Source organism: Camelina sativa, chromosome 1, assembly GCF_030686135.1.
Source record: "Camelina sativa cultivar CO46 ecotype springtype chromosome 1, ASM3068613v1".
NCBI lineage: Eukaryota > Viridiplantae > Streptophyta > Magnoliopsida > Brassicales > Brassicaceae > Camelina > Camelina sativa.
Window position 1 is genome coordinate 350,626 of NC_141880.1, and position 27,241 is coordinate 377,866.

Here is a 27,241-nt window from a genome sequence, read left to right on the forward strand (position 1 = left end):
AGAGATTCTCAGGTAGGCAACCCCTAAAAATATTACTTACCTCCCCGCCGCTATATTGTAATTTTTTTTTTTTTTTGTTAATTTGGTTTAGTTTTTCGATATCGATTGTGACGTTCGTGTCCCACGTTGGGGAGTAATCTCACCATTTTATTTTGGGGAAAAGGAGGAAGAACAAGAACCACCTACCGAAATGGATCTCTACGGCCGGTTGGGAGTTCATTGGTTCAACTTTGAGCACAATAGGAACTTGAAGTTCATACGCATACCAAAATTGAATACCGGACATCCGTATTCTATATCCTACTATATCACTATAGAGGTTGAAGATGTTGATGCTGCTGCTGGTTCGTCTCCGTCTTCTCTCACTCAGCAAACTCTGGTCTCAAGACTTTTTTTCCCCCATTTGGATTTTATGATTGAACGCTGCAGAATCAAACCCACAACAGGTAGTGTTCTTTTTTTTTTTTTTTTTTTTTTTTTTTTTTTTTTTATTTAACCAAAAGAAAAGACATTTTGTTTCTCTTTACTGACCTGGCTGACCTCCTTTTTGTTTGTAGCGAAAGCGGAACAACCATATTCAATTTTCGGCCACTTCATTTATGATGGGGTAGATGCGTTTTACAGAGATTGTATGCCTACCTTTTTGTCCGGACCGCCAGAAGAAACAGCTGATGATCAGAGATTCTACGAGGTTCAGGACGAGGACATTCGTAAAAATGATTGGCTTCTTCTGTATGCCCGCTTTGCACTTTTCAAAGTTTGCGAGGCTGAATCTCATTCTTTCCTGCCAGAGGAGATGCAGTTGAAGAAGATACTTATGCAAACCCATGATGATGATTCAGATTCAACAGTCGCGACTACACATCCGTAGTAAGGAGAACTACGGATGGGATACCAGGACATATGCACCTCGAAGTCGAAGTCGAACCCGCCAAGAAATACGGAGATTGATCGCTTCTCTCCTTCAAGAGATGATCAAAGTTAGTTGGTGGTCAAGCCGGTGCGCTCTGTTACAATCACTCACTCGTGAGAATACTTCTTCTTATGCTTTATGTCGTTTTAGCTATCCTTTGGTTTCTGTTACAATCACTCGTCAGAATACTTCTTCTTATGCTTTATGTCATTCTGATACAGTTTTCTCAATCATAGTTGGCAGATCTTGAGATGAAGGATTTTTTAGCTTCTGATGAGAGTGAATCTGATAACGACGAAGACGACAGCAATCAAGGTATTAACCGGAAGAAAGTGGAGAAGAGGAAAGATAAGTACCGAGCTTTAATTGAATCTGAAGATGTTGACTCTCATAAAGACGTGGAAGAGGAGAATGACCAGGATATGGAGGTAACATTCAATACAGTGTTAGAAGATCTTAGTAAAGAGATTCTTAAAAAGAAAGACAAGAATCTCTAAGTAAAGCAAGGGTGAAGGATCCGGTGGTGGTGAAGTCGTCGCAGAGGAAGGAAATCAGATGATTAACGACCCAAGGTTCTCGTCGGCGCACACGGATCCTAGATTCAGTAGTATGCCGCGGCGTCAGTCAAAAATAGCTATCGACTCTCGATTCAAGCCTATGTTCTCTGATAAGCGATTTACCACGGCTAATGCTCCCGTCGATAAGCGTGGCAAACGGAGAAAAGCTGGCAAAGGAAACGATTTGCTTTGTGATTTTTATCGACTTGATGAAGAAGATAATGATGATAAGAAGAAGAAGAAGAAGAAGATGGCTGATGATGACTGATCTGAGGATGAGAGTGAGAATGAGATGACTGATCTGAAATCTGAGGCGGAATCAGAGGATGTGTGAAGCCCTATACATATGGTCCGGGCCGGAACTGGGTCCATTACCACTTGATTTTATATATGTAGTGACCGACCTATCCGCACTTAAAAGAAGAAGAAGAAAAAGAAAAAAAAAACAGAAAACCCTAGATCGAAAGAAGAAAGAAGATGGCGGATACTCTGAAGCGGATGTTGGAAAGCGGAGAGCTAACGAAGGAAGAATTGTTATCTTTTATGCGGGGATTAGATTCCGATGATAAAGTAGTGGGTGGATGCACATCTGACAAGGTATTATTTTTTTTTTTTTTGGCCATGGCGATTGTAATTTTGTATTTGATCTTCCAATATTGCGGCGGGGGCGGCTTTAGATATTAGAAGATGATTATCCCAAACCTAAACAACTTTCTCACACACTCTCCTCCTTTTTGTTGTATGTATCTATCAGAAAGTGATTGAGGAAAAAGCTGTTAAACGAATCGACAACAGGAAACCTCTGAAGCAGTTGTTGGAGATGCGGAATCTATCTGATGAGGAATGCGGCAATCTTTTACGTGAAATGGATGAAGATCAAAGTGAATCGGAAGAAGTAGACGAAAGGTACTTCCGCCAAATGATTGATTCTCAGGTATGTAGGTAACCCCTAAAAATATTACTTACCCCTCCTCCCCGCGGCTATATTGTAATTTGTATTTTTTCTTTTTTTTGGGGGGTTAGTTTTTCGATATCGATCCTGACGTTCGTGTCCCACGTGCGATCGGACTCTCACATTTTTATTTTGGGGAAGAACAAGAACCACCTCCCGAAATGGACCTCTACGGCCAGTTGGCTGTTCATTGGTTCAACTTTGAGAACAATAGGAACTTGAAGTTCTTACGCATACCAAAATTGAATACCCAACATCCGTTTTCTGTATCCTGCTATATTACTGTAGAGGTTAAAGATGAGGATGAAGATGTTGATGCTACTGTAGAGGTTGAAGATGTTGATGCTGCTGAGGATGAAGATGTTGATGCTGCTGCTGATTCGTCTCCGTCGTCTCTCACTCTGCAAACTATGGTCACAAGATATTTTGGTGACGCTTTGGAATCTATGATGGAAGTTGCGATTGAAGGCTGCAGATTCAAACCCACCACAACAGGTTTTCTTTATTTTATTGAAACAAGAAAGACATTTTGTTTCTCTCTACTGACCTGACCTGACCTCCTTTTCTGTTTGTAGCGTATAAGCCACGCTTCCAGCACTTCATGTTTAATAGGGTTGATGCGTTTTACAGAGGATGTATGCCTACCTTTTTGTCGGGACCACCAGAAGAAGCAGCTGATGATCAGAGGTTCAGGACGAGGACATTCGTAAAAATGATTGGCTTCGTCTGTATACCCAGTTTGCACTTTTCCCAGTTTGCGAGGCTGGATCTCATGCTTTCCCGCCAAAGGAGCTGGAGTTGAAGAAGATACTTGTGCAAACCCGAGTAACAACAACTCAATATGATGATGATGATGATGATGATGATGATGATGTTGATGATGAGCCGCCGTCTCCTATTCTCAATTCCATTGATGCCAAGTCTAAGAATGCCATCTTCCACATTAGCTTCAGGGCCAACTGTCGCGACTACACATCCGTAGTAAGGAGAACTGTAGATGGGGTTTCAGGACATATGCAACTCGAAGTCAACACCACGGAGACTGATTGCTTCTCTTCTTCAACAGATGATCAAAGTTAGTTGGTGGTCATGCCGGTGCGCTCTGTTACAATCACTCGTCAGAATACTTCTTCTTCTCATTTATACGGTCATTGTTTATGATTATTGAATATAATGGCGCTTTTCAATTTATTATTTGGTTTTCCCCACTTAAATTATGTCTATTAACCAAAAAGTACAAATCACACTTTTACTGGAAACATAACACTGGCTAACATGGAAGCACTCTCAGTTCTGTCTTTAGTCGACAGCAAAATCCCAAACTTAAACAATATCTCAACATTCAGTATAACAGTGTGAATGAAAATGGAAATCGAAATTGGCAAATTGAGAAGGAAAGGGTATGACAACTTTTATGAAGCCGACCTCGCTTAGGTCCCCAACCTTCAAGCTTAGCAACAGGGCAGCCACATCTAGATCGGAAAAGCAAAACAGCACGGCCACTAGGAGGAGCCATCCTTCTGAGCTCAGCTCTCAAACACTCGTAATCAGGATTGCTTTTTAGCAGGAACAATCTTTCTTCTTTCTAACTTGCTTTGAGACCCTGACATATCATCGGAATTGCATAATTAGCCAACAGATATAGTTTTTGTTGAAGCTTTTTCTTTTGTTGGAATCATTTCTATGAACCAATGTACTTTGCCCAATATATTTTTTGGCTTGGATCTCATACAAAACTACACAAGTTCTAACGTAGAATGTGTAAGCAAATAAAGGACGCAAGCCAGCAGTCTGTCACAAAGGTTAGAACAACAAAACATTTGTGTAAAAAGATAACTCACCTTTTGTTTTTTTGTCTCTGCATGATTCGCTTCCGCAACAACATCGAAATGCCTTTACCGGATGACTTTTATCATTGAAGTCTTATCATGTAATCCTGCAATTAGAAACACAGGTTACTTGAAATGAGTATGTATGTGTACAACTCAAGAGTGAATAACATTATGGGAAGGGTAGAAAGACGTGTGTTCGGTCCATCTCTATTCACGGAGCCATCTACAAACACCACAGATATCTAGAATGGCAAAAATTAACAACATGCTCTAACGAAATCTATGGCTTTAGTGCAATATCCACAGTTGAGAGCGCAAAACTTCATTAGCCATGTGAGTATTTGTAACTATGTGTTCAATACAGAGTAGTTGAAACGAAGGTTAGCTTAATCCTGGTGCTTACCCATGTCAGCTCATCCATGGCTTTCACGTCTCGTAGGGTAAAAAAGGCAATCTGCATATTACCAAACACAGAATTTCCTTAAACTCACCAAAACATACTTTCACAATCAGTGCTTTCAAGAAGATCAGGTTAGAGTGGAGAAACCAGATACTTACATGATAATAATGCCTGTCAGGAGTCTCTATTTCTACCGGAATATCAATCATGTTTGCATCCTCGAATCTGCATCAACAATAAAGTTCACAAGAACCATAAAACTCACGGGGAGCACCAAAAAACCATAGCAAAACAAGCTTTGATTGATACCTGTGATTGACAAACCTTGCGACATTTCCACAGATTGTGGCATCCAGGCAGAGAGCTTCTTCATCTTTTAGTTCCTTCTCAGAACCCCAATCTGCATCCAGAGTTGCATTCCGCTCGTATAACTCCGTGTTGGTCAATATTTCACCAATGTATTTATAGACAAAGGTTCCTTTTGGCAAGTCGTGCAGTGTTCCAAGACCCCATCCCATCCTTTCCCTTCTTGCGTAAAGTAAAGATGAAACATATATCTCCTAAAAACAGTATGGTCAACACAACACAATGACATCAAAGCAGAAGAACACCAAACTAATAAGAGAAAAGGAAACAGATCAATTTATGCTTTGATCTTTATATAGCTAGCTATGTTTGAAGAACTGAATCATGACTGCGAATTGCGAATAAACCCGTACCTTATCAGCAAAATCACACCAATAGAAGAAAAAGAAAAAGAAAACCCTAAAAAACTGGGTTCGAAGTGAGAAAAAAAATAATGGCGAAAATAGAGATTCATCAAATCAACAAGGAGAAATGTTTCGGAGAATTACAAAGTTTTCAAGCCTAAACAGTTACTAAAACTCACAAAAACAGATATATCTTTTTTTTTTTTTTTTAAATCTAAGAAGACGAGTGAAATGCGCCAAGAAGAAGAACGTAACACACAAACAAACAAAAGACCACAGTGTGGAACGAAATCGGAGGAAGCTTCTTCTGGAATTGAGCCGCCGGCGGCTAAAACACAAGACAAATTTTTGAGGAAGAAATACAAATCCGCGTTGCTCAAAGTAGGATACAAAACCGGTATCAAACCAAACCGAAATTGCCGAACCTAGTAAGAAAGTATTTACAAAACCGGAAAGCGGGCCGGCACTGGGCCCCGTTATCAGTTGGTTTATATATCTACAGTCGAAAGAAGATGGCGTCGAAAGAAATCCCTAGCTACGTCGAAAGAAATCCCTAGCTACGTCGAAAGAAGAAGATGGCGGATATTCTGCGGCGGATGTTGGAAAGCGGTAAGCTAACTGACGAACTGGCAAGCGGTTTTCTTTATTTTTTAATTTTATTTAACCAAATTGAAACAAGAAAGAAAGAAAGACATTTTGTTTCTCTTTACTGACCTGGCTGACCTCCTTTTTGTTTGTAGTGAAAGCCGAACCACATTCAATTTTCGACCACTTCATCATTGATGGGGTATATGCGTTTTACAGAGATTGTATGCCTACCTTTTTGTCGGGACCGCCAGAAGAAGCAGCTGATGATCAGAGATTCTACGAGGTTCAGGACGAGGACATTCGTAAAAATGATTGGCTTCGTCTGTATACCCACTTTGCACTTTTCAAAGTTTGCGAGGCTGGATCTCATGCTTTCCCGCCAAAGGAGATGGAGTTGAAGAAGATACTTGAGCAAACCCAAGTAAAACCTCAAGATGATGATGATGATGATGAGCCGCTGTCGTGTCCGATTCTCAAGTCTATGAATGCCATCTTCCACATAAGCTTCAGAGTCAACTGTCGCGACTACACATCCGTAGTAAGGAGAACTACAGATGGGATACCAGGACATATGCACCTCGAAGTCGAAGTCGAACCCGCCAAGAAATACGGACATTGATTGCTTCTCTCCTTCAAGAGATGATCAAAGTTAGTTGGTGGTCAAGCCGGTGCGCTCTGTTACAATCACTCACTCGTCAGAATACTTCTTCTTATGCTTTATGTCGTTTTAGCTATCCTTTCGTATCAAACAGCTTGGTATGTTGTTGTGTTTAAATTTGTCTTTTTATCATTTTAATAATCAAGGTTTGTTTAAAAGAGGTCCAGTAGCTATTTCCATTAACACTGTTATACTGAATGTCTCCACTCTAAATGTTATACTGAATGTCTCTACTCTAAAGTTCAAGAGATAGATGTTACCAACGGCACATCACCTTAATGCGCTAACTATACTGCATGCATTTATACGAGTCATTGTTTATGCTTTATGTCGTTTTAGCTATCCTTTGGTTTCAAAAGAGGTCCAGTAGCTATTTCCATTAACACTGTTATACTGAATGTTGCTACTCTAAAGTTCAAGAGATAGATCTTACCACCGGCACATCAAAGAGAAGAAGATAATCTAAACATGTTAACACCTTAATGCGCTATACTGCATGCATTTATACTAGCGCTTTTCAATTTATTTATTTGGTTTCCCCGACTTAAATTATGTCTATTAACCAAAAAGAACAAATCACACTTTTACTGGAAACATAACACTGGCTAACATGGAAGCACTCTCAGTTCTGTCTTTAGAGGACAGCAAAATCCCAAATTTATAGTAAACAATATCTCAACCATAGTATGGAGGAGGATGGCCTGAAGGTGAAGCCCCATTGGGATCAGATGATGGGTACATATATGGGCTTCCACCATAACCTCCTCCGTATTGAGTTTGCACCTGCGGATTCTGCCAACCTGCTGGCGCTGAAGCCGAGACTCCGGCCGCCTTTTGGGCCACCATTAGGCTTAGATCAGGGAGTGTATAGTCTCTGCTTTTGTCGCTAAAAGCCTTCATTCAAACACGGGAAAATAAAAGAAGAAATTACAAGATAGAAAATAAAAAGCAAAAAAAAGGCATACGCAAAAAATCGATTACTATTCTCTTCCCTTCACATTTTGTTTTTTTAGGTACACAACTCCAAAAAGCAACAAATCTTATGTACCTTAACATTGAGATCAGTATGACGAGAGTATGATAGTCGAAGCTTACAGTAGCCACCGTCATATATGCAGTGTCCTTCCAGTGCTTCTTTAGCTATTGCCGCAGTTGCTATATCTACAAAGAAGAAATAACAAACATGAAGCAGAAGATGATTGTATTCAAATGTTTAGCATAACCATAAGCTGATTAGATAATGGTTAAAAGATGTCCAGAATTCTTTAAGGGGCTGAATTAGATCACAATCAGATGTTAGTGCAAGGAGATGTACCAGAGTACTGAATTAAGGCTTGCGTTGAACCATTCTTCTCAAATATAGCAATCTTCTGGACAGCCCCATACGCGGAAAACACCTGCGAAGCAAAAGATATTATTGATTTAGAGAGATTAAGCATGTCTGAGTAGCAGAAATGCGCATGACTGTTGTTCCTCACCGTGTGAAGAACATCCACAGTGACAGCATACTGCATGTTCTCAATCAGACCAAGAAGGACGTTGCTCTGAGATTCTACTTTCTTGCCGTCAGCATCTAACGCAGGCTGAAGAAAATATCATAGACCACGTAAGAAAGGTAAACACTGGCGGAGACAGATAGATAAAAGTGTGAGGAGGGCAGGGGAAGAAAACGATACCTGCATAGACCCGTCCATTGCCGTGTGATTCACTGGAAGGTATGGATTTGTGTAATCTCTGAGTAAATCAAAGAATCAAACATATGATACAATACAACTATTCTAGCATAAGGTTTTCAACATTACAGGGAGCGTATGCAGACAGAGAACACACTGTAAAGGAATCAAAACTCTACCTGCTCCGGTGGGACTGAAACTTGATGTTGAGATCAGTATGAGCTGAATAGGACATTCGTAAATTGCACGAACCAACATGTTCCGGGAGCAAATATCTAAATTTAAATGTTCCAAAAACAAAAGAATATACAATCAGAAGAGTTATAATCAGTAGAGTTATATCTTATGTGTGCATGCAGGAAAAACGAGTATACCTGGGTATACTTCTGCTATCTAACGCATTCCGTGCCGCGGATGCAGTCTCCACATCACTAAATTGAACTAGTGCCTGGCAAGTTAGGAAGGCAGATAAAAAGGTTAATATCATTTCATTTTCTCCATAGAGACGTTTGATACAAATCTCAATGCCTAACCTGGAAACCAGCAGCTTTCTCAAAAGTGGCAATTTTGTGCACGAATCCAAAAGCAGAAAATACCTGAAACAAATTTGGACTCGATATGAACCATGACCATACGGAGGAGGGATAACAGCTAAAGGGAACCAAAACGGTTGAAAGAAACTCAAAATGATCCCGGATTGAGACTAAAAAAGAGAGAAGAAGCCCAGATAAGTACAGAGTGACACCTGTCCACTTATGGGCATGATAGACCATAGATAGGAGAATGACGAACACGATACTATTTCCAAACTCTCTCCAGAAAGATTTTAATAAAGAGGCATCAACATCTGTGATTCGAGCATTTCATTAATGTTGATATACACTATGATTGGAATAGTGTGTCTATGTAAAAGTTACTCAAAGAAGTTTTGTTTAGTAGCAAGAGTTGAAAAATCTTCTTTATAAATTTCATCTGCTCGAAGCACAACACACTGCCTCACCCATGTAAAGACATCAATCACATATCTTATCAAATATGACCAATATTTAACTGAGAAATGCCTATTGATAAAAGAAGAATTTAGTGAAAGAATCTCACACTCGGAATCATTACCAAGCTGATCACCCCCTTGGGAAGGGAAGCAAAGCAAAGCAAAATCAAAGTAGTACGCAAGCAAGCAAGAAAATTTTAAAATGAAGGTAATGCACTCACCAGATGGATAACATCGATGCTCACTTCGTGAGATTCCACTCCTTCAAAGGTAACCAAGAGGACATTCCCAGGGACATCTCCAGGACTCTGATTGTTTACAATTTCATGGCGATTAGAGTACTGAATATACACAGTTTTCCCTCGAATCTGAGCTGGCTCTGAAGATGAAGCATAATACGAAACCATTGATATAGCTTGGTTCAAGTCAGCCTGTACATCAATCAAATGCTTCAGAAACCAATTCAACATGATGAGATAGATACTACAAGTTCAATTAAGTGCTTCAATTTCAAGTAAGCAGTTCCAATTTAACTTTATCGTTTCCTAACCAAATCCTCAGGAGCTAGAAAAAAAAACAATCTGAGAGGAGAAAAAGGCTCACAAATTCGACGAAGGCTTGGTTGCGATTGGCGCCGACATTGCTCTTGGTATTAACGATCTTGCCGAATCGTTTGCAAAGGTCGATGAGCTCCTCTTCAACGCACTCCCATGGGAGATTCCGCAGATGCACCACCTTCGACGGCGTCTGCGTATAGCGAAACTGAGTCTGGCCTGAGCTTGACATCTCCGCGTTCGATACTTAGTTCGGATTTGGTTAAAAACGATCACAACAGACCAAAGCCGCCGGAAAAGTAAAAGTTTCGCGATTCGATTTCTCTCGATTAGAGTATCAATTTTTTCTCATCGGAACCTAACCCATACAGCTAAATTATCAGGAAAAGTTTTCAAATTTGCCCCCAATATTTGTATCTTCTCCATATTTAACCCCGAGTTTTTATGTCCGTAACTACTAGTCCCCTACTTGTGTTACTAGATTCTTTTTTAGCATCAGTAGTAGTAGTGAAGGCTGATCGATCTCTGACTATTGAAGTTACATGCATGCTTCCATTTCAAACCTATGGAATTGTTATTTTGTTTTATACTATAAGTTAAACTTCAATATATACTATACTACTACCAAGTACGGTCCTATCCTATACTATATATATAGAAGAAGTTATCAATCTTTACATGATTGAGAATGAGAGCCGAGCATCTTCTTTGCTAGCAACCAAACTTATGGATCCCACCATGACCTGTTATGGATTCCATGTTTTGTTTTGCCAATAAATCTGAATGACAGGAAGAGCACAGATGTGATATAATGTAAGTCGGTTTGTCGTATGACTCAGAGGTGTTAAGTTTTTTGCTAAGGCTAAGGGAGTCGATTTTCCATGTTTTTTTTGTACTGTGACCCCTTTAGAAATATACTGCAACTAAACCCGAAAAAGCAAAACACTATTGATTTGGTCACGGAGACTTGGGACTTCAAAGTTCAAGCTGTTTCTTGACCCTACATTGAACTAACTATCAGTTAAATCTCAAATCCTTATTACGATCCTCTTAATATAACGTACTCGTTGTCTTTGTCGTGAGGGTTTCTCAAACTCTCAATATTTTTGTACTGTTTGTGAAGGGACTACTATATAAAGTCCATTAATACTGTTTTAATTCTATTATTAACTAGCCTTTAACACGGTACTAAGTTTGTTGTAGTTTCTTAACTTGCGTGGCTTGTTTCTTGCCGTAAGTTCACTTAAAGTACTTGGTCTACTGTGATTAAGATGAGAACTGTGCTGTTTGGTTCCTTCCTCTTTGTTGACTTTTAGTTGGATAAATTGGGCCATGTCTTGCTGAAGATAGTGAATGAAAAGGTCGGAGCATAAATTACCGAGAGATGGTTGGACTGAGAACAAGCAAGTTTGGGCGTAGACATAGATGAGTTATTGACTATATTGTTACTTGGATTAAACTCCTAAAAGATAGCACAATTTGCGTTGTTTTCATCTTCTTTACCATTAGGAAAAATGGGAATTGAATGTCTAGATCCAGTGACAGGTTACAGAAGTTGGGCAGCTTAACAGTCTCTGCGTTTTTATGTCTTGAGTACTTTAGACTTTAATTACTACGCCAACTTAAAAAGTGTTTTACATAGTTTTTGTATGAAAGGTTTGAAACAGTGTGAGGAAAAAGACTTGGAGCATTCATGTACGTACTTCTTGTTTACTGATTTCCCATGCGTGTGAGTGACTTCTTGTTCTTTTCGGTAGAACGATCATACTGATGCAAAAGACTTGGAGCATTGATGTGGGAATTTAAGAAACTATATTATTTCTGGTCCAGAAACTGATGATGTAGAAAAGCAAATGGTTATCAGTTGACTTTAAAGCTTTGGCCCCTCTTCTTGGCTCATTGATTTTTAGTTTCTCACATTTTATATTGGGTGGTTCAGCTACGTGGATGGATGTGATTTTGGCAAGTGGCATCATCATCATCATCATCTATGAAGGTTAATTATCGAGCACTGTTTGGACCATAAAAGTTTGACGAGTAGAAGCTGGCAATATGAAATCAGCAAGACATTTATAAAAGTGTCCCCATTGTCCTTTATATCTTTTGCAGCCAATATGATTTTTTCTTTTTTCCCAATTTATTTTAGTTTTTATTGCTACAATTCGTTGAGCCTTGTGATTTTGTCTTATGGTTTGAGTCGATGAAGATACTTTCTTCTCTCCCTTCAAGCTTGGAGCCCACCTCAATAAATCCTCCTTTGCTGCCATGGCACACACTAGGATACTCTTTTCTTTGTTTGGTCTAGTAAAATCTCTTTAATGTCACCGTCACCGCCATTAAATCTTCTACCTTTCTTGGCAGCAAAATTTACCTTTGTCGACAACATTTGATCACCTGTAAACTATCCAAACCATGTATGCAACGGTACTAAAGAAAATGCATAACAGTTAGTAAGAAACAAGGTAAAAATTCTACGGTCGCCGAGAAATGTAGTTGCAAGTATTCATATATGATCATTTCCCAAAGCCTTTACGATATGCTACAGGTCAAATGGTAAACCATAACTTTTTTACCTCATCAAGTAGCTATTTTGATGGTTAAGTTTCAGTACACTTTTCATCATTCATTGTCTATCTTAGTTTATCTTTGTGAAAAAAATAGATTTTCTGATGAATTGACACCAACAACAGTGGAGCAGCCAGTGTGACTTTCATTAAATGATGGAGGAATCACACAAGGAAAGGTTTTTCACCTCCTTTCTTCTTGCTCCCCACCACATTAGTGCTTCCTCTCTCCATTTACAAGGTTAGAAACTCAAATTTACAAATGGTTGAAATTCCGTTTTTACCACGGTCATAGTTTTCTGATCTAAATCTAAAGAGAAAATGACACTTAGGGTTGTAAATGTGTTTGGCATAAAACTTGTGTTGCTTCCACAGGGAGAATTTTACCATTTGCAGAGCAATGACTAATTGAATACAGAACAAGTCTAAGCTAATGACATCATAGATAGACAATCAATTAATTACTTGCAACTACTTTGCATTTCCCTTTTCTTCTTTTCTAAAATTGGGATTTACTTTTCCCCATTATAGTGCCAGCTTCCACTTCTTCACCGTCATTTAACAGCATTTACTATTGTGGAGTTTTTGTAAAAGCTAACAAAAATGTGAAAAAACTCAAAAAGAAATCAATAAACACGTTTTCATAAAGTAGTATAACAGTATAACTTATTAGGGTAACTAGTTATACAGTGACTACGAGGGAGTAACAATACAAACTTAGTAGCTTTCAAGAAACCAGACCTTATATAGGATAACCTGTAATAAGCAACCGTGAGCATCTTTTTGACCCTAGTTTAAGATAAAAGTACTGAGATTTACTGATTTAGTGAACATGTAGAGAGATCAGAGAGTGTCAGATAGCGAACTTTGATGCGAGAAAAATGTGGAAAAAATAACAAGATTGGTTTAAATGTGAAAACTGTTCAAGGACCACAGAGTTTGTAAGGCTAATGAGAAGAAATGAAAAAAAACATTCTTGTCTATGACGTTATCCTAAGTTGCAAGTTTATCAAAGTGAGGGCTATTGATAGATGTTGACCTTGAAATTTACTCCAGGTTCTGAATTCACTGTTTTACCTTGTGTTGAGAGAGGGTACAATTCCAAGAGTAAAGATGGCCACTTTTTGGGTGCTCTGTAGAGTCTTTAAAAGGAAATCAAGGTGTTGGAACCACAAAGGTAATAATGTCTCTCGACCCCATCTAATTGAATGCCAATCCATGTCAGAGACCGGGAAAAGGGGCGCTTACAGGACCTAAACAGAGACATCTTCTGTTGTGTTTCTCCATCTATATATCAGAGTGACGCCAAGAGAGCAGCCTTTGTGATTATAGTGATCACTATAATGATAGCTATTCCATACATTATACACAGTGGAGGATCAGACTGAAGCTTCTTCTCCCTTCAGTAAATTAGTCTAAATTGTGTTGCGGATAATGGGTAGATCACCGTGTTGTGATAAGGCCGGGTTGAAGAAAGGGCCTTGGACACCAGAAGAGGATCAGAAACTTTTGGCTTATATTGAAGAACACGGCCATGGAAGCTGGCGTTCTTTGCCTGAGAAAGCCGGTAAGTAACCACACATTTTTCTGCTCTTTTATTCTTCCACAAACCGTACATATATATTCTTCTTGTCATCAATCTCTATTCTAAACCTTTCTTCAAACTCCTAATAGGTCTGCAAAGGTGCGGAAAGAGTTGCAGACTCAGATGGACTAACTACCTAAGACCTGACATTAAGAGAGGCAAATTCACTGTACAAGAAGAACAAACCATCATTCAACTCCATGCTCTCCTCGGAAACAGGTGAACTATTTATTATCAGTCAAAGTCTCTGAAAGTATCACTCAAAACAGTTCAATCTTTTGTGATTGGTTGAAAGCCAAGGCTGATCTTTTAATCTCATAGGTGGTCAGCGATTGCAACTCACTTACCGAAAAGGACAGACAACGAGATCAAGAACTACTGGAACACACACTTGAAGAAGCGTCTGCTTAAAATGGGAATCGATCCAGTGACTCACAAGCACAAAAACGAGACCCTTTCGTCTTCCACAGGTCAATCCAAGAACGCAGCCACGCTTAGCCATATGGCTCAATGGGAGAGTGCTAGGCTCGAAGCTGAAGCAAGACTAGCTAGAGAATCAAAGCTTCTCCATTACCAAAACAATAACCTTAACAAATCAGCTCCTCAACAACACTGCTTCACTCACAAAACATCAACAATTTGGTCAACAAAACCAAACGAAGGTAAGAGCCACTCATCTTTTATGAATAAAAAAACTAATCTTTGAATCTTTTATAAATAAAAAAACTAAACTTTGAATGGTTTTGGTAATGTATCGATGGAAACTTTGACAGGAACAGGAGATCAACAGCTTGAATCTCCGACATCGACGGTGACATTCTCAGAGAATCTTCCTCTGATGATCATGCCTTTAGGAATTCCAACGGACAATAGAAATAGAAACAATAATAACAATGAATCATCTGAGATTCCGGCGAGGATGGAATTCGCCGTCTCTTCCTCAACCTCCTCCGATGTGAGTCTGGTGGTTAAAGAACACGAACACGACTGGATTAGGCAAATCAACTGTCCTTGTCCTACGGAAGGAATAGGAGAAGGATTCACGAGCCTTCTCCTCGGTGATCCGATTAGTCGGAGTCTACCCACCGGGAAAAACGAGGCTCCGTCCTCCTCCGTCGCCGGAGCCGGCGAGAGTGAGTTCAACTACTATGAAGATAACAAGAACTACTGGAATAGCATTCTCAACTTGGTTGATTCTTCACCGTCCGATTCTCAAGCCATGTTCCGATCTTAATAAGGGTCTTACAGTCATTCCCCAAAAAAAACATTTTTAATTCTCTCAGATTGTTTTTTTTTAATTGTCGATAGCTTTCCAATACTTTTATTTTCGTTATATTATTATTATTATTACATTACATATATGGGATGAAATTTCATGAAAATGAACCTTTCACAAACAAAATTTGTACACCTTGTTTTTCTTTACTTTTCTTTCGTTGTTGCAATAATGAATGTAACAAACCCAGTTTTTAATTTTTCAATTTATATTTTATGTTTGAATATATCATATTCATAAACAATTTTAACAAAAAAAATATTTAATAACTCTCATAGTTGAATATGTTATCTAATTGTTTGTATTAATTTAACTGCATAATATGCATGTTGTTAAAACCAACCATGGTATGCCTAATACTTATACACAATGACTCTTTGACACTCCTATTTTTTTTCTTTTTTTCAAGTTTATGCAATGGGTGTGGATGACAATGCAGTAACTATATATAACAATAACATGTTGACATGTCACGTTAAAACAAAAAATGCTTGGTAGTTTCATGTCATTTTCATTATAATTATCAATATATGATACATAGTAACAAAACATATGCCACATTCTATTTAAAATAGTTACATGCATCGATTTGGATTTTTTTTTCTTAAATTCATTGATTTTCAATCTTAATTTTTCAATATCAATGTTATACAACCATCATTCCTATTATCAAATGACCTAAAAAAATATTTAAAATACAAGAAAAAATCGAATAAAAAGGAAATGATGGGCCTGAAGTATTTTACTAGTATAATGGGTAAAAAGGCCCATAAAAGCCCACTGAATACTTAACCTAAAGGATAAGTAGATCAAAATTCAAAAGTTTATCTCTTTTTTTTTTTTTCTGTTCTGTATAGTAAACCCTAAGGGTTTCTTTCCCTCTCTGATTATGGCCGGATCTCTAGGTCTTACGACGGAGTCTTTGAAGGCGTCTGGTCGGAGCTCCGAGAACCTCAGCCTTCCTATCCTTCAGGGCCAAATCAAGCGTGACCCAGAGGGTTACGAAACGGAGGTCCAATTGATTTACAAGCAGTTCAATGCCTCCGTCGATCTCTTTCAGCAACAGGCGGCTCTCACTTACTCCTCCGTCGGCTCCGACACTTCCGTTGCCAAGGAACTCGGCGATCGAGCCATGTTTCTCGCTCATGTCACTCCGTTTTACCCGAAGCATCTAGCCGCATTTCCAACACAATTGACTGATTTACTCCGTACCTCATGCCTTGCAATGCCGTCGGGGCTTAGGAACCATGTTGCGCAAGCTCTGATTCTTCTCATGAATCGAAAGGTATGTTTTTAATGTGAATATGAGCTGCTCGTAATTGAGAAGGTATGTTTTTTTTTTGTTAATATGATTCTTCAACTGTTTTCTTGGTGTGTTAAAAAAAGAGTCTTGTCATGGAGGATTTGCTGGCTCTGTTTCTGAATATTCAGACTCTTGGTGATAAAAACTTGCGAAAGATTGCTTTCTCTCACATTGTTCAGACCATTCGTAAGATGAGTATCACTGATCCAAGGCACAATTCACTTCAGAAGATTGTGTTCTCGACGCTGGAGGTTAATTCTTTTTTCTTTTAATTTCCTTCTCATAGGATTTTGTGTTACTGAGTTTATAAGGTAGATAATATCATGACTATGCTTGTTTGTAGCAAGAAGATGAAAACAAGGCTAAGAGAGCACTTGTTACCCTTTGTGAGCTTCCCAAGAGAAAGGTCTGGTTTGGTGATAAACATGACAGAGTAGCAATTGCTATTTGTGAAGCGTGCTTTCACACTTCACCTAGGTAATATAATCTTTCTCTTTCTTTATTGATCCTAACTGTGGAATATTTTTGATATGATGACAATACTAACTTCTCTTTTTATAACATGTTCAGGATCATGATATCTTCCCTTCGGTTTCTTCTTGACTACGACAACATTGACGCTGAGGATGATAGTGATGCTTCAAGTGGCGATGAAGAGGAGTCAAAGCAAGCATCTGAGGTTATGATTAACAGAGACGCTGTTTACAAGGTAAACAACATTATACATGAATTTTATTACAGAGTATGATTTATGAAACGCTTACTAGTTGTTGATAGAAATTTTCACTTCCGATGTTTAGGCTAACAACAAAGGTACATCTTCTAGCAAAAAGAAAAAGCAAGCAAAACTGCAGCGCGCGATGCGAAGTATTAAAAAAAGCAGCGTGCGTCGTCTGAGAACACCCCTTCAACTTATTCACCTCTTAATCATCTAAATGATGCACAGGTTCATTAATTTCCTAGCTTTTTGTAGTGTGTCGTATGCAGGGAAAGTAATTACGGTAGTGTATAATTGAATGTTTTCCTTCTTTTACAGAATTTTGCCGAGAAGTTGCTTTCCCGGCTTCAGACTGGCAAGAGCATTGGGAAAACTAGTGAACGGGTTGAGGTAACTATTATTTAAGTCGCTTCATCCATTCTATAGAAACATATGAGCTAACTAACTTTCTATTTGGTTTCCTCCATGTTGCAGACCAGGTTGATGATGATAAAAGTTATTGCACGAACAATTGGTCTTCACAAGTTGCATTTATTAAGCTTTTATACTTATCTTCAAAACTATGCTAAGGTAAGTAAGATTCGGTAACTGACCTTTTAAAAAATTTCTGTTGAAATTTGATTAAAATAGCTAGGGATGCTCTTAAATGCAGCAAGGTAGAAATGACACTACACATATACTTGCAGCAGCGGTTCAGGCTTGCCATGATGGGGTATAGTAACATTTCCACTTTAAAGCTTTATCTATTTTCTCATTCTTCAATCCTCGCAATAATTTTGTCTCGGGCAGGTACCTTCGGATGCCGTGGAGCCACTGTTCAAGCAAATAGTAAATGAGTTCTTACACAACGGTTCACTTCCTGAGGTGTGATTTCAAGCTTTCTCACATCAAGGGACTTAACTAGAAAGCTTTATCTATCATTTACTATATTATTCTTCTTTTTAATTCATTGTTTTCATTTATGTAACCAGGCTATTGCTGTCGGACTCAATGTGGTACGAGAAATGTGCCTTAGGATTCACGAGGTAACTAGTTGTTAACTCTGGTTTAATTATCCTCATAGAAATGTAGTTATACAGCACCAATCCTTTTTTTTCTGAATTGTATTCCTTCTTGGCTCCTATACTTCAGTTGATGACTGAAGACTTGCTGCAAGATCTTGCTCGGTATAAAAAGGACCATGCCCATAATAAAGCTATCTCCGCAGCATCTCGTTCCCTCATAGCATTGTTCAGAGAGGTAGAAGAAGCATTTCATTTGTTAATTGGAAACAAAGTAATCGATGTATTGTGGTTAACCAATTTAACTACATTTTGAAATTTCAGATCAACCCTTCGCTTCTAGTGAAAAAAGACCGTGGCCGTCCTGGGGGTCCCATTGCCAGACCTAAACAATATGGAGAAGTTACTGTCTTCAGCGATGTTCCCAATGTTGAGTTATTGCAAGAAAGTGATAATAATGAGAGTGACGATGATGACGTGTCGTTGCCTAGCAGTGATGGTGATATGGAACAGGAGCTGATACCTGATGACTGTGGAACTGAGGACGAGGCTGAAGAAGATTCTAATGATGGTGATGATATGAATAACACTGAAGATGATAGTAGTGATGTTGATCAAGATGATAGTAGTGATGTTGATCCTTTGGTCAGTGGTGATGAAGAGGAAGAGGAGAACGTCAGTAATGAAGCCGAGACTGATTCGGAAAGCGAAGAAGATGATGGAGAAGCTTCTGATTCTTCTGTGGAGGGTAGTGGAAACAAAGAGAAAGCAAAGGGGAAGAAAAGGAAGATAGAAGATTTTGATGCGAGTCTTCTCACTGCTGATACAAGCCTACGAGCACTGAAGAGATGCGCAGAAGCAAAGAGCGAACAGCCATCTTTTGGTGAAAGTGATGGCATACTTTCGAATGAGGACTTCCGAAAAATCAAAGAACTTAAGGTATAAATATACGAAAGAGAGAGAAGCTCCTTTTTCCTGTTTTTGGTATAAAGAAGTCCAACGTGGTTGATGTTTTGGTGTCACATACAGGCAAAGAAGGATGTGAAAATTGCATTGGCTCGAAAAGGATTCAAAGTTCCGGATTCTGATCAGCTAAGTAAGAAGCTGGTCGATCCAGCCAAACTTGAAGTAAGCTGTTACTATGAGAAGCTGATCCATTTTTAGTCACAAATTAAATGTCTCGCACAGATTCGATATTAACTGAAATTTTTTATGACTCTTATTCACAGGCTCACATAAGGCATAAACTAACAAAAGAAGAAAGGCTGGAGTTAGTTAAAGCGGGTAGGGAGGACAGAGGGAAATATAAATCCAAGACTGCCATCAAGCAGAAGAAGGTATCTTGTTTGTTGTTTCCGTTGTTAAGCATATAATATGTTTGTTTGATAATATATGATCCAATACTTAATTGTGTGAATTGAAAACGAACGCAGACCGGAGGATCGAGCAATAGACAGAAGGAGCACAAGAAGAATATGCCTCTGGCTGCAATAAGAAGAAAGGCTGGGAAATCAAAGATAGCCAAGAAAAGGAAGAATAGCCTCAGCGGAAGCCAGTTCAGAGGAAGGAAAGCTTGGAAGTGAAGCAACTGACCAAAACTCTTCCTTCGTTTTTTCTTTTCTTTTTTTCTCAAAACGAAAGAAACAAGTTTTGCAAATTATTGCTTTGTTCAACTTCACTGTCTACAACATTTAAATGTTACACAAGTTTTTTTATTTATATTTTTGGGCAACATTTAAACACATTGAGGGAATGGTGACGATATTTCTATATATTAAATTTTATAAAAAAACATGTGATGATTGTTATTTTTAAAACCGTTATTGATTAAAAAAATATATATACATTTGATTTTCAACCTTGGTTTCTATATACAAATTTTTTTATTAAGGGCAAGTCCATCAAAGGATTTAAGCAATTGCTTAAGGGTTTCTAAAGTATTATATGTGATTAAATTTAATTTTTTTGGTATGATTTAGTTTAGAATCGTTCTTTAGCTAAGATGTTTTTGGTATGTTTAGAAATGTAGGTGTGTCAGTTTCTGATTGGGTGGGAGAAAAATAATTTTTTTCTTATATTTTTTTGTTAATTATATTTCTCTCTTCTCTCTCTTCTCTCTCGTCTCTCTCCTTTGATCGACAGAAGAAGAAGAAAAAATGAACCGACAAGGCGGTGGTGGGATTGAAGAAGAAGAAGAAATTAACCGACAAGGCGGTGATGGACAACGGCTGAGATCAGCTAGATTTCTTTGCTTTGCTCCGGGATCTCTCGTCTCTCACCGGCGATTTTATTGTGAGAAACGTCTTTGCTCTCGGCTTTGCTCCGGCGATCTCTCGTCTCTCTCCGGCGATCTCTCTCTTCTCTCTCGTCTCTCTCCGGTGATCCCGTCGTATGTCCCCCTCCCCACTTTCTTTTCTTCTGTGTTGTTTTGCTGAATTCCAAATCTATTACTAAAAAACTCCGATTTTGATATGTGTTTGGTTCGGTAACGGATCGATTTAGACTAGTGAATGAATTTGAAGTTTTGGTGGTGAATTTGCATTTGAATCTGGTTAAATCATATGCCCATGAATCAAAAATCTTGTTTTTTTATGTGTAATTTGTTTTCTTGCGATCTCCACTGACTTATCAAATTGCCAATTCAGCTTGCTGGCGGCAATGCTGCTCTTGCTCTTGCTCTTGTATTATGAGTAGGGTTCAAAATCTTTGTAAAAAATGGAATGAGTATTGCGTCTTCTACCACTGAAGTTAACATGGTTGACCTCTTAGATGTGTGTTTCTCTGGTAGTGTAAATTGTTTATTTTAGATGTGTGTTTTGATTCTGTTGATGTGATTTTGTGAAATTGATATCTTGATAGCTCTGTAACATCGTCCATATATATATGTGTTGTGTGGATGTTAACTTGCGTCTTCCTTTTGATATAAGCACTACGAAGATCTGTATAGGGTTCCATTACATGTGACTAGAGATGTCTAGTTTTTTTGATTGATTTTTTTCTTTTTATTTGATCCTCTCTTCTTCTTCTTCTTTTTTTTTGTCTTTCTTCAATTCGTTTGATCCATGTTTCTCTTTTAGGCAAATCTTGAATTTGTCCCTCCATCCTCTGTTTTATGTTTTGATTTAGGTTTGAATAAACGCCATTGTTTGTAGAGAGACAACAACATATGGTTTAATTGTCTTAAATGAGGCAATTCAACAAGGTATCTGTACATAAGTATTTGACAAAGACTCTTGAGTCAAATGTGAAAGGAGCATGCTATGAGACAGCTTTCTCTGTTTGGTGTCTTTTGGTGGTTATGTTCGATTTTATATATTTCTATGTTTGTTTGTGATGAGTTGTAGTAAAGCTTGTGTTAGGATTTGTATTATTGTCTTTTTATCCTTTTCTTAAGAGTGATACTATTTCGTTTTTTTTTGGTTTCTGAATTATTTATAGATGGGTTTTCAGAGTTGCTAAGCTGACAGAGTAGTAGTGAGATTGGGAAGATGGGTTTATTGAAGAAAAAGGATTCAACTTCAGCTCGCTCCTCTACTTCTCCCTGCGCCGATTTGCGAAACGCTTACCACAATTACTTCAACAAGTGAGTTTCGTTTCTCCTTTTGAGTGATTCTGCTAGTGTATAATTTCTTCAGTTGCTGGCTTTAAGGGTCTTTGGTTGGTCATTGATGTCTCTTTCTCTTTCTTAGTCTTTCGGTTATTTGCATCATGAATTTGCATCATTAAATTGACAAGAACTGTTTGGTAAATGTCACATTTAAACACTCAATGCTTTGAAACTTATCATTGTTTGCTTGTATTGTCACACTTAAACACACATTGTTGGTTGTTGTCACAGTAATACACTTATTGTCTAGTGTTAGGTTATACTCAATGCTTGGTAGTTGTCATTGATGGCTTGTTATCAATATTTAAAAACCAAATACACTTACACGGTTATACCTCACTTCTAGTTATATATTAAGTGTTTAGCTGAACCTAAACACATACCTTTCTTCTCCTTTACACACATAACCAGACAATCAACCCTTCATTATTCTCGATCCTCTTTTAAACTCAACCCAGAAACTTGCCTATGGACCCATTTAGTGAAGCTTTAGGTTTTGTGGACCTGTTAAGTAGTCAACAAGAAAGCCACACCCTTGAAACCCATTCGTATGCTGAGGAGGGACCTGTAGGTGAACAGAAATCAAAGGAGCGTAGAAGGAAGTGGTCACACACAGAAGATGTGGCCCTCATCGGTGCTTGGCTCAACACTAGCAAGGATCCAGTTGTTGCTGTTGATAAAAAATTTGGTACTTTTTGGTCACGAATTGCATATTGTCGAACGACTCTCAACAGAAGTTCCATACTTTGAACAAAGAAGAAATGGTCACGGAAGGCTAGGTCTCTCTGCAATACAAAAGTGTACAGCAGCAATTCGTATGATGGCGTATGGTTCTGCAGCGGATGCGTTTGACGAATACCTCCGTCTTGCTGAAAGCACTGCTATGTTATGTTTGGAAAAGTTTGTTGAAGGAATAGTTCATTTATTTGGAGATGAGTATCTACGCAGGCCCACACCAGAAGATCTTCAGCGACTACTCGATATTGGAGAGGTACGCGGATTTCCCGGGATGATAGGAAGCATAGATGGTATGCATTGGGAGTGGAAGAATTGCCCGACTGCATGGAAAGGTCAATATACACGTGGATCTGGAAAGACAACAATTGTTTTAGAGGCTGTAGCTTCACAAGACCTCTGGATATGGCACGCATTTTTTGGAGCTCCAGGTACATTAAACGATATCAATATTCTCGATCGCTCACCAGTTTTTGATGACATATTACAAGGTGTAGCTCCCAAAGTAAAATACTTTGTCAACGGACAACAATATCGTATGGCTTACTATCTCACCGATGGTATTTATCCAAAATGAGCTACTTTTGTCAAATCAATTTCAATGCCACAAGATCCGAAAGCATCGTTATTTGCTACGTACCAAGAAGCTGTACGTAAAGATGTCGAACGTGCTTTTGGAGTCTTGCAAGCTCGATTTGCCATAGTCAAAAACCCAGCTCTTATGTTGGATAAGGTAAAAATTGGAAACATAATGAGAGCATGTATCATATTGCACAACATGATTGTAGAAGATAAACGTGATGGGTATACTCAGTATGATGAGGCCACATTTGCACAAGTAGAATCAAACCGAACTTCAGAAGTGGATTTCACGTATTCTACAGACATCCCTTCAAATCTCAGAAATATGATGGGCGATACGATAACCATTCGAAATGAAGTTCGTGACAAGAAAATACATGACCGACTGCAAGCGGATTTGGTTGAGCATATATGGGAAAAGTTTGGCACAAATCAATATTAAAATTAATCATTTCGTAATTTATTTTTAATATGCTTTTATGTAATGTTTGTTTAAATTTTTATTAAATGCAATATTTTTAAGTTTTTTAAAAGTATACAAGTCTTATGAATTTAAACAAAATACCATAATAATTTACAATAAAAATATATATATACTTTTTTAAGAACCTCAAATTTAACAACTTTCAATGGACGCATAAAATATCTAAGTTTCTTAAGAAATTCTTAATTTCATTTTTTTCAAAATTTAAAATAAAATATGGTTTAAGATACTTTGGTTAAATCTTTTGATGTGGATGCCCTAAAGGGTTTGTTAAAAGTGCATAGGATAAAAAATTAAAATTACAAAAAAAATTGGAGTAAGAAGGATATGGGCCTAAAGTATTATTAGCTATTAATTAAAGGCCCGTATAAAGCCCAGTGAATATTATTTTTTCCCTGAGAAGAAGACACGGAGACAAAGGAGCCGCTGAGGTCTTTTCATATTAATCACTCCTCGCGAATCTGAGATTTCGGAAGAAGATTCGATCGATTTGGGGGGTTTTAGGGTTTAATTGAATCTCTGACCGAAGAACCTGCTGATCAATCAATGGCGCCACCTCCAGGACTTTACTCCGGTACCAGCACTCTTGCTCTGGTAATCAATCTCTCTCTCTCTCTCTCTCTCTCTCTCTCTCTCTCCGATCAGTTTCTCGATCTGTATTTTGATTTGTAGGAATTTTGGTTTTTAAGAGTTCGTCATCGAGTCTTTTGTTTTGTGTATCATCGAATTAGGTTGCTCGTGCTTCGGCTTTCGGGTTGGGTCTCATCTACGGGAACGTGAAGCTCAAGGCTTTGAAGGTACATCTCTATCGAATCTTATGTGATGTTGCTTCAATTATACTCTGAAGTTCCGATTTTTTTGTCTTGGCTATTAGTAGATTTTATTTATATCATTGCATAGTATAAGCTAATTAGATATCTGAATTACAAGTTTGTTACTTTTCTCCTTTTACTTGGAGTAATCTGCTCGCAAGTAACATGATCCTTATCTGAATACAGTGGTTATGCCTGAGTTCTAATATCATATTCCACTTTATGATCATAGCTTTACTTGATGTTTAGTAGAAGTTTTTCTCATTACTGCAATGTATTTCTTTTGTTGCCTTTCAAATCATCATTAGTTTGCAATGGTATGTCCGGTTTCCAAACCCTAAGAAAAATAGTTATGCAGATCGAGCGTAGGTTAGGTTACTACTACCTTAAGAGCATGCCATCATTGTTTATTCATCCTGATTGTGGTTTGCTAAGTGATTGATGATACTTCTTCATAAATGCAGATAAAGAAGAACTCACAGATTAAGGCGGAAGCTAAGGCTGCTCATCACTAAACCAACTCTTCTCACCCTTCACAATAAGAAGATAAAAGCAAGTGATTTGTTATATCATCTCCAAATGTAGCTGTTTCATCTTATGCTATATATCTCCCCTCTTTGACGATTTTTTCTCTTTTCGATTTTTCTGTTTTTGACTAGGAAGAGGAAAAGCTTTTTGTCTGAGAAAGCAAATCATATACCACCATTTTGGTTTAAACCCGCTGTCCTTTTTTGTTGCTTTGCTATTCAATAAACACCAATTCTATTATCATCACAACTATAAATTGATACTATAACCTATCTATCGAAACCAAAGATTGTAATCGAATGTGTTATTTGATAGTTATCACTGATTGATTTTCTAGCCTGACTTTAAGTAATCTATATTTAGGTTTCTTAACAGTATTGAGTGATTGATCTAGTAATCCGCAAATAAAGGTGTCAACGTTGGTTAACCTTTGGGTATACAAAAAGTCGCAGTGATTTTGAAACCGTCGACACAAAAGAAAACTATGGGAATTAGAATTCATAAACAAATCACTCTATGAGTCTATATGACCATTGAACATTACAATAATAGTGACACAGACGTTAATGGCAGTCATGGGAGACGTAGTTATCGGTTAATTTTATTGTTGGTGCTTTCTTCATTGGACGGATGACAACTTAAAGAATCATTTTTGTATGGCTTTTTCAATATATAAAAAAAAAAAAAAAAAAAAAAAACATCATTGTAAGTGTTTTTGTGGTCCATTTGGCTGGCTATGATCAAACTGATAGTTGTTTCGATTTAAATTGGGTAGAGAAAATATAATCTTCATTATCAATCAACAAAATCTAAATTAGACAATTGAGAAATGTTATACAGTAGGTCGTAATCATTAATGGAAACCTAGCTCATATCAAAATCTCAATCAAATGCGTTACTCAAAGATTATAGACATTTTCTTTTCTTTAATTTTTGTTTAGGATTTGTATTTTTCCAGCCTTATATATGGATAGCCAATTATATTTCTGGCTATAGTTAAAGACTTATTAAAGCCGGCGAATATGTAGGGTCCCAAAATTTTAGTGAACATAACAATAATGATAACCTACCTACACGGCATCTTTTGATTGTTTCCGATGAATCACATATCCTTGTGCGAATTTTATATCAGTTTTTGTTTGTTTGTAAAGTGTTTCATGTTATTTCGCATATGTTTAATGATTCAGTCATGAAATAATTCACTGATTTGTCTTCAATAAGTAAACAATAGTATAATAATTTAACGAAGTCATTCATTAGTTCTCAAAATCCATAAATAAAAATAATAATCAAAAGCAACGCGACCTACCCTCAGGTCTCAAAACGCACGTTCACACATTTTAAGTGGCATATTAGTAAAATAATAGTAAGAACATTTTTTTAAACTCACATTACCATTCACCCAACAAGTACAAGTAAAGCTGAGGGAGTCATCAGAGGGTTACCAAACTGTTCTGTTTTGTCTGACTGATTGACTTTTTTTTCCTCTTTTTTTTTTTTTTTTTGTTTCCAGCTATCATTCGTTTTCATATGAATTTTATTTAGATTGACTACCCTATAAGTTTCAATCGTGTTTTTTTTTTCACATCTTTTTAAAAATCTTGTTAATCGCTACACGAACAAAAATGACCACAAATACAAAAGCTTTTAAAGTGTGACTCATGATGGTGTCTTTAAAGACTTATATTGGTGGTGTTTGGACCCAGACCACACTAACGATTTCTCGTTCAAGTGGACCTTATTTATTATTATAGTTCGGGTCCAATTGTTAAACACAATACGATTAATACATTTTTAAAAAACTATAGAAGACAAATTTTCAATTACCGTAGGAGCATTTTGATCGTTTTTACCAAATAGATGTGAATAAAAGTTTTAAAGTGTTTGCAACTGTTACAAGTTGTTAGCTAGATTAGTTACATAGATTCTATTGGAAGTACAACCATCTTTCTTTTAGAAAAAATTAGGTCATAGTCAAAACAAAACCACCAAATTTGGATTAGCCAGATGATTAAGATAGAGAGGTTATATTCCTCAAAAAAAAAAGGGAAAACGTCCTATTTCCCCCTCGTAACTATCATATCGTACTAGATACACTCCGATCTTTGACCTCGTTCTATATCTCCCTCAAACTAAACTGCTCCACCTATTTTTACCCGAATCCATAGTTTTATTTTTATTTCCCCATCGGAATATCATATATTATCTATTACCCCAT

The 27,241-nt window shown here is 37.6% G+C and overlaps 6 protein-coding genes and 2 long non-coding RNA genes across 18 annotated transcripts; 5 read left to right on the forward strand and 3 right to left on the reverse strand.

Annotated features, from left to right (window-relative positions):
- Positions 1–126: 126 nt before the first annotated feature.
- LOC147949411 (uncharacterized) lies at positions 127–1,780 on the reverse strand. The gene is made up of 2 exons (XR_015579876.1): positions 532–1,780; positions 127–423 (listed from the first exon to the last, which is right to left on the reverse strand). It is a non-coding gene; the product is annotated as an uncharacterized LOC147949411 (long non-coding RNA).
- Positions 1,355–6,768, forward strand: LOC104706541 (UPF0725 protein At3g44770). Of its 2 annotated transcripts, none has more exons than XR_015578198.1 (5): positions 1,355–2,067; positions 2,225–2,404; positions 2,494–2,917; positions 2,998–3,640; positions 6,684–6,768. XR_015578198.1 is itself a non-coding variant. In XM_087481400.1 (5 exons), exons 1-5 carry the CDS (start codon positions 1,948–1,950, stop codon positions 6,569–6,571), a joined length of 1,182 nt encoding a protein of 393 aa, XP_087337526.1. In that variant the 5' UTR covers positions 1,933–1,947; the 3' UTR covers positions 6,572–6,768. The 2 variants fall into 2 exon arrangements, 1 of the variants encoding a protein (XP_087337526.1); XM_087481400.1 differs by having other exon boundaries at positions 1,933–2,067; positions 2,998–3,109; positions 6,226–6,768.
- LOC104704536 (histone-lysine N-methyltransferase SUVR4) lies at positions 3,610–5,776 on the reverse strand. Of its 4 annotated transcripts, none has more exons than XM_087483502.1 (6): positions 5,374–5,714; positions 4,979–5,214; positions 4,813–4,879; positions 4,658–4,708; positions 4,264–4,358; positions 3,610–4,025 (listed from the first exon to the last, which is right to left on the reverse strand). In XM_087483502.1, the coding sequence occupies exons 2-5, from the start codon at positions 5,170–5,172 to the stop codon at positions 4,335–4,337; spliced, it is 336 nt and encodes a 111-aa protein (XP_087339628.1). In that variant the 5' UTR covers positions 5,173–5,214; positions 5,374–5,714; the 3' UTR covers positions 3,610–4,025; positions 4,264–4,334. The 4 variants fall into 4 exon arrangements, with proteins under 4 accessions (XP_087339628.1, XP_010419622.1, XP_087338889.1 ...); XM_010421320.3 differs by having other exon boundaries at positions 4,964–5,214; XM_087482763.1 differs by having other exon boundaries at positions 4,964–5,776.
- Positions 6,769–7,111: 343 nt separating the features above from the next.
- Positions 7,112–10,277, reverse strand: LOC104708829 (polypyrimidine tract-binding protein homolog 1). 4 transcript variants are annotated; one of them, XM_019243726.2, is made up of 10 exons: positions 9,878–10,277; positions 9,496–9,705; positions 8,817–8,879; positions 8,658–8,731; positions 8,463–8,558; positions 8,287–8,344; positions 8,089–8,193; positions 7,926–8,007; positions 7,659–7,771; positions 7,112–7,504 (listed from the first exon to the last, which is right to left on the reverse strand). In XM_019243726.2, the coding sequence occupies exons 1-10, from the start codon at positions 10,058–10,060 to the stop codon at positions 7,286–7,288; spliced, it is 1,203 nt and encodes a 400-aa protein (XP_019099271.1). In that variant the 5' UTR covers positions 10,061–10,277; the 3' UTR covers positions 7,112–7,285. The 4 variants fall into 4 exon arrangements, with proteins under 4 accessions (XP_019099271.1, XP_087336574.1, XP_087337046.1 ...); XM_087480448.1 differs by having other exon boundaries at positions 7,706–7,771; positions 9,878–10,211; XM_087480920.1 differs by lacking the exon at positions 9,878–10,277 and adding an exon at positions 9,029–9,130 and having other exon boundaries at positions 7,706–7,771; positions 9,496–9,635.
- Positions 10,278–13,448: 3,171 nt separating this feature from the next.
- LOC104710161 (transcription factor MYB106) lies at positions 13,449–15,479 on the forward strand. 2 transcript variants are annotated; one of them, XM_010427042.3, is made up of 4 exons: positions 13,449–13,959; positions 14,067–14,196; positions 14,299–14,639; positions 14,751–15,479. In XM_010427042.3, exons 1-4 carry the CDS (start codon positions 13,827–13,829, stop codon positions 15,209–15,211), a joined length of 1,065 nt encoding a protein of 354 aa, XP_010425344.1. In that variant the 5' UTR covers positions 13,449–13,826; the 3' UTR covers positions 15,212–15,479. The 2 variants fall into 2 exon arrangements, with proteins under 2 accessions (XP_010425344.1, XP_010425981.1); XM_010427679.3 differs by having other exon boundaries at positions 13,682–13,959; positions 14,757–15,479.
- A 605-nt stretch (positions 15,480–16,084) lies between these two features.
- On the forward strand, positions 16,085–20,092 carry LOC104712193 (uncharacterized). Its single transcript, XM_087485271.1, has 15 exons — positions 16,085–16,538; positions 16,640–16,807; positions 16,900–17,033; positions 17,127–17,265; positions 17,357–17,502; positions 17,593–17,664; positions 17,749–17,844; positions 17,927–17,986; positions 18,064–18,138; positions 18,246–18,299; positions 18,406–18,513; positions 18,600–19,214; positions 19,305–19,403; positions 19,505–19,612; positions 19,709–20,092. Exons 7-15 carry the CDS (start codon positions 17,758–17,760, stop codon positions 19,856–19,858), a joined length of 1,356 nt encoding a protein of 451 aa, XP_087341397.1. The 5' UTR covers positions 16,085–16,538; positions 16,640–16,807; positions 16,900–17,033; positions 17,127–17,265; positions 17,357–17,502; positions 17,593–17,664; positions 17,749–17,757; the 3' UTR covers positions 19,859–20,092.
- LOC147949412 (uncharacterized) lies at positions 16,143–17,679 on the forward strand. The gene is made up of 7 exons (XM_087463279.1): positions 16,143–16,538; positions 16,640–16,807; positions 16,900–17,033; positions 17,127–17,265; positions 17,357–17,423; positions 17,544–17,548; positions 17,593–17,679. Exons 1-7 carry the CDS (start codon positions 16,143–16,145, stop codon positions 17,677–17,679), a joined length of 996 nt encoding a protein of 331 aa, XP_087319405.1.
- Positions 20,093–24,078: 3,986 nt separating the features above from the next.
- Positions 24,079–25,263, forward strand: LOC104713105 (uncharacterized). Of its 3 annotated transcripts, none has more exons than XR_755614.3 (4): positions 24,079–24,277; positions 24,415–24,480; positions 24,960–25,047; positions 25,155–25,263. It is a non-coding gene; the product is annotated as an uncharacterized LOC104713105 (long non-coding RNA). The 3 variants fall into 3 exon arrangements; XR_015580830.1 differs by having other exon boundaries at positions 24,081–24,277; positions 24,960–25,051; positions 25,159–25,263; XR_002037514.2 differs by having other exon boundaries at positions 24,960–25,263.
- The last annotated feature ends 1,978 nt before the right edge of the window (positions 25,264–27,241 follow it).

Excerpts from the sequence above, each read along its gene's own strand:
- LOC104706541 (XM_087481400.1), top strand. The coding sequence starts at position 1,948 with ATGGCGGATACTCTGAAGCGGATGTTGGAAAGCGGAGAGCTAACGAAG. Across the intron at positions 2,068-2,224 it reads GTGGATGCACATCTGACAAG|AAAGTGATTGAGGAAAAAGC; the intron begins GTATTATTTTTT and ends TGTATCTATCAG. Across the intron at positions 3,110-6,225 it reads GAAGCAGCTGATGATCAGAG|ATTCTACGAGGTTCAGGACG; the intron begins GTTCAGGACGAG and ends TGATGATCAGAG.
- LOC104704536 (XM_087482763.1), bottom strand. The coding sequence starts at position 5,172 with ATGGGATGGGGTCTTGGAACACTGCACGACTTGCCAAAAGGAACCTTT. Across the intron at positions 4,880-4,963 it reads GCAAGGTTTGTCAATCACAG|ATTCGAGGATGCAAACATGA; the intron begins GTATCAATCAAA and ends TTGTTGATGCAG. Across the intron at positions 4,359-4,657 it reads CCATGGATGAGCTGACATGG|GATTACATGATAAGACTTCA; the intron begins GTAAGCACCAGG and ends TTCTAATTGCAG.
- LOC104708829 (XM_019243726.2), bottom strand. The coding sequence starts at position 10,060 with ATGTCAAGCTCAGGCCAGACTCAGTTTCGCTATACGCAGACGCCGTCG. Across the intron at positions 9,706-9,877 it reads ACCAAGCCTTCGTCGAATTT|GCTGACTTGAACCAAGCTAT; the intron begins GTGAGCCTTTTT and ends ATTGATGTACAG. Across the intron at positions 7,505-7,658 it reads ATACTGATCTCAATGTTAAG|GCTTTTAGCGACAAAAGCAG; the intron begins GTACATAAGATT and ends GTTTGAATGAAG.
- LOC104710161 (XM_010427042.3), top strand. The coding sequence starts at position 13,827 with ATGGGTAGATCACCGTGTTGTGATAAGGCCGGGTTGAAGAAAGGGCCT. Across the intron at positions 13,960-14,066 it reads TTCTTTGCCTGAGAAAGCCG|GTCTGCAAAGGTGCGGAAAG; the intron begins GTAAGTAACCAC and ends AACTCCTAATAG. Across the intron at positions 14,640-14,750 it reads GTCAACAAAACCAAACGAAG|GAACAGGAGATCAACAGCTT; the intron begins GTAAGAGCCACT and ends AAACTTTGACAG.
- LOC147949412 (XM_087463279.1), top strand. The coding sequence starts at position 16,143 with ATGGCCGGATCTCTAGGTCTTACGACGGAGTCTTTGAAGGCGTCTGGT. Across the intron at positions 16,539-16,639 it reads TTCTTCTCATGAATCGAAAG|AGTCTTGTCATGGAGGATTT; the intron begins GTATGTTTTTAA and ends TGTTAAAAAAAG. Across the intron at positions 17,266-17,356 it reads ACAGAGACGCTGTTTACAAG|GCTAACAACAAAGGTACATC; the intron begins GTAAACAACATT and ends TCCGATGTTTAG.
- LOC104712193 (XM_087485271.1), top strand. The coding sequence starts at position 17,758 with ATGATGATAAAAGTTATTGCACGAACAATTGGTCTTCACAAGTTGCAT. Across the intron at positions 17,845-17,926 it reads ATCTTCAAAACTATGCTAAG|CAAGGTAGAAATGACACTAC; the intron begins GTAAGTAAGATT and ends TCTTAAATGCAG. Across the intron at positions 19,404-19,504 it reads TCGATCCAGCCAAACTTGAA|GCTCACATAAGGCATAAACT; the intron begins GTAAGCTGTTAC and ends TCTTATTCACAG.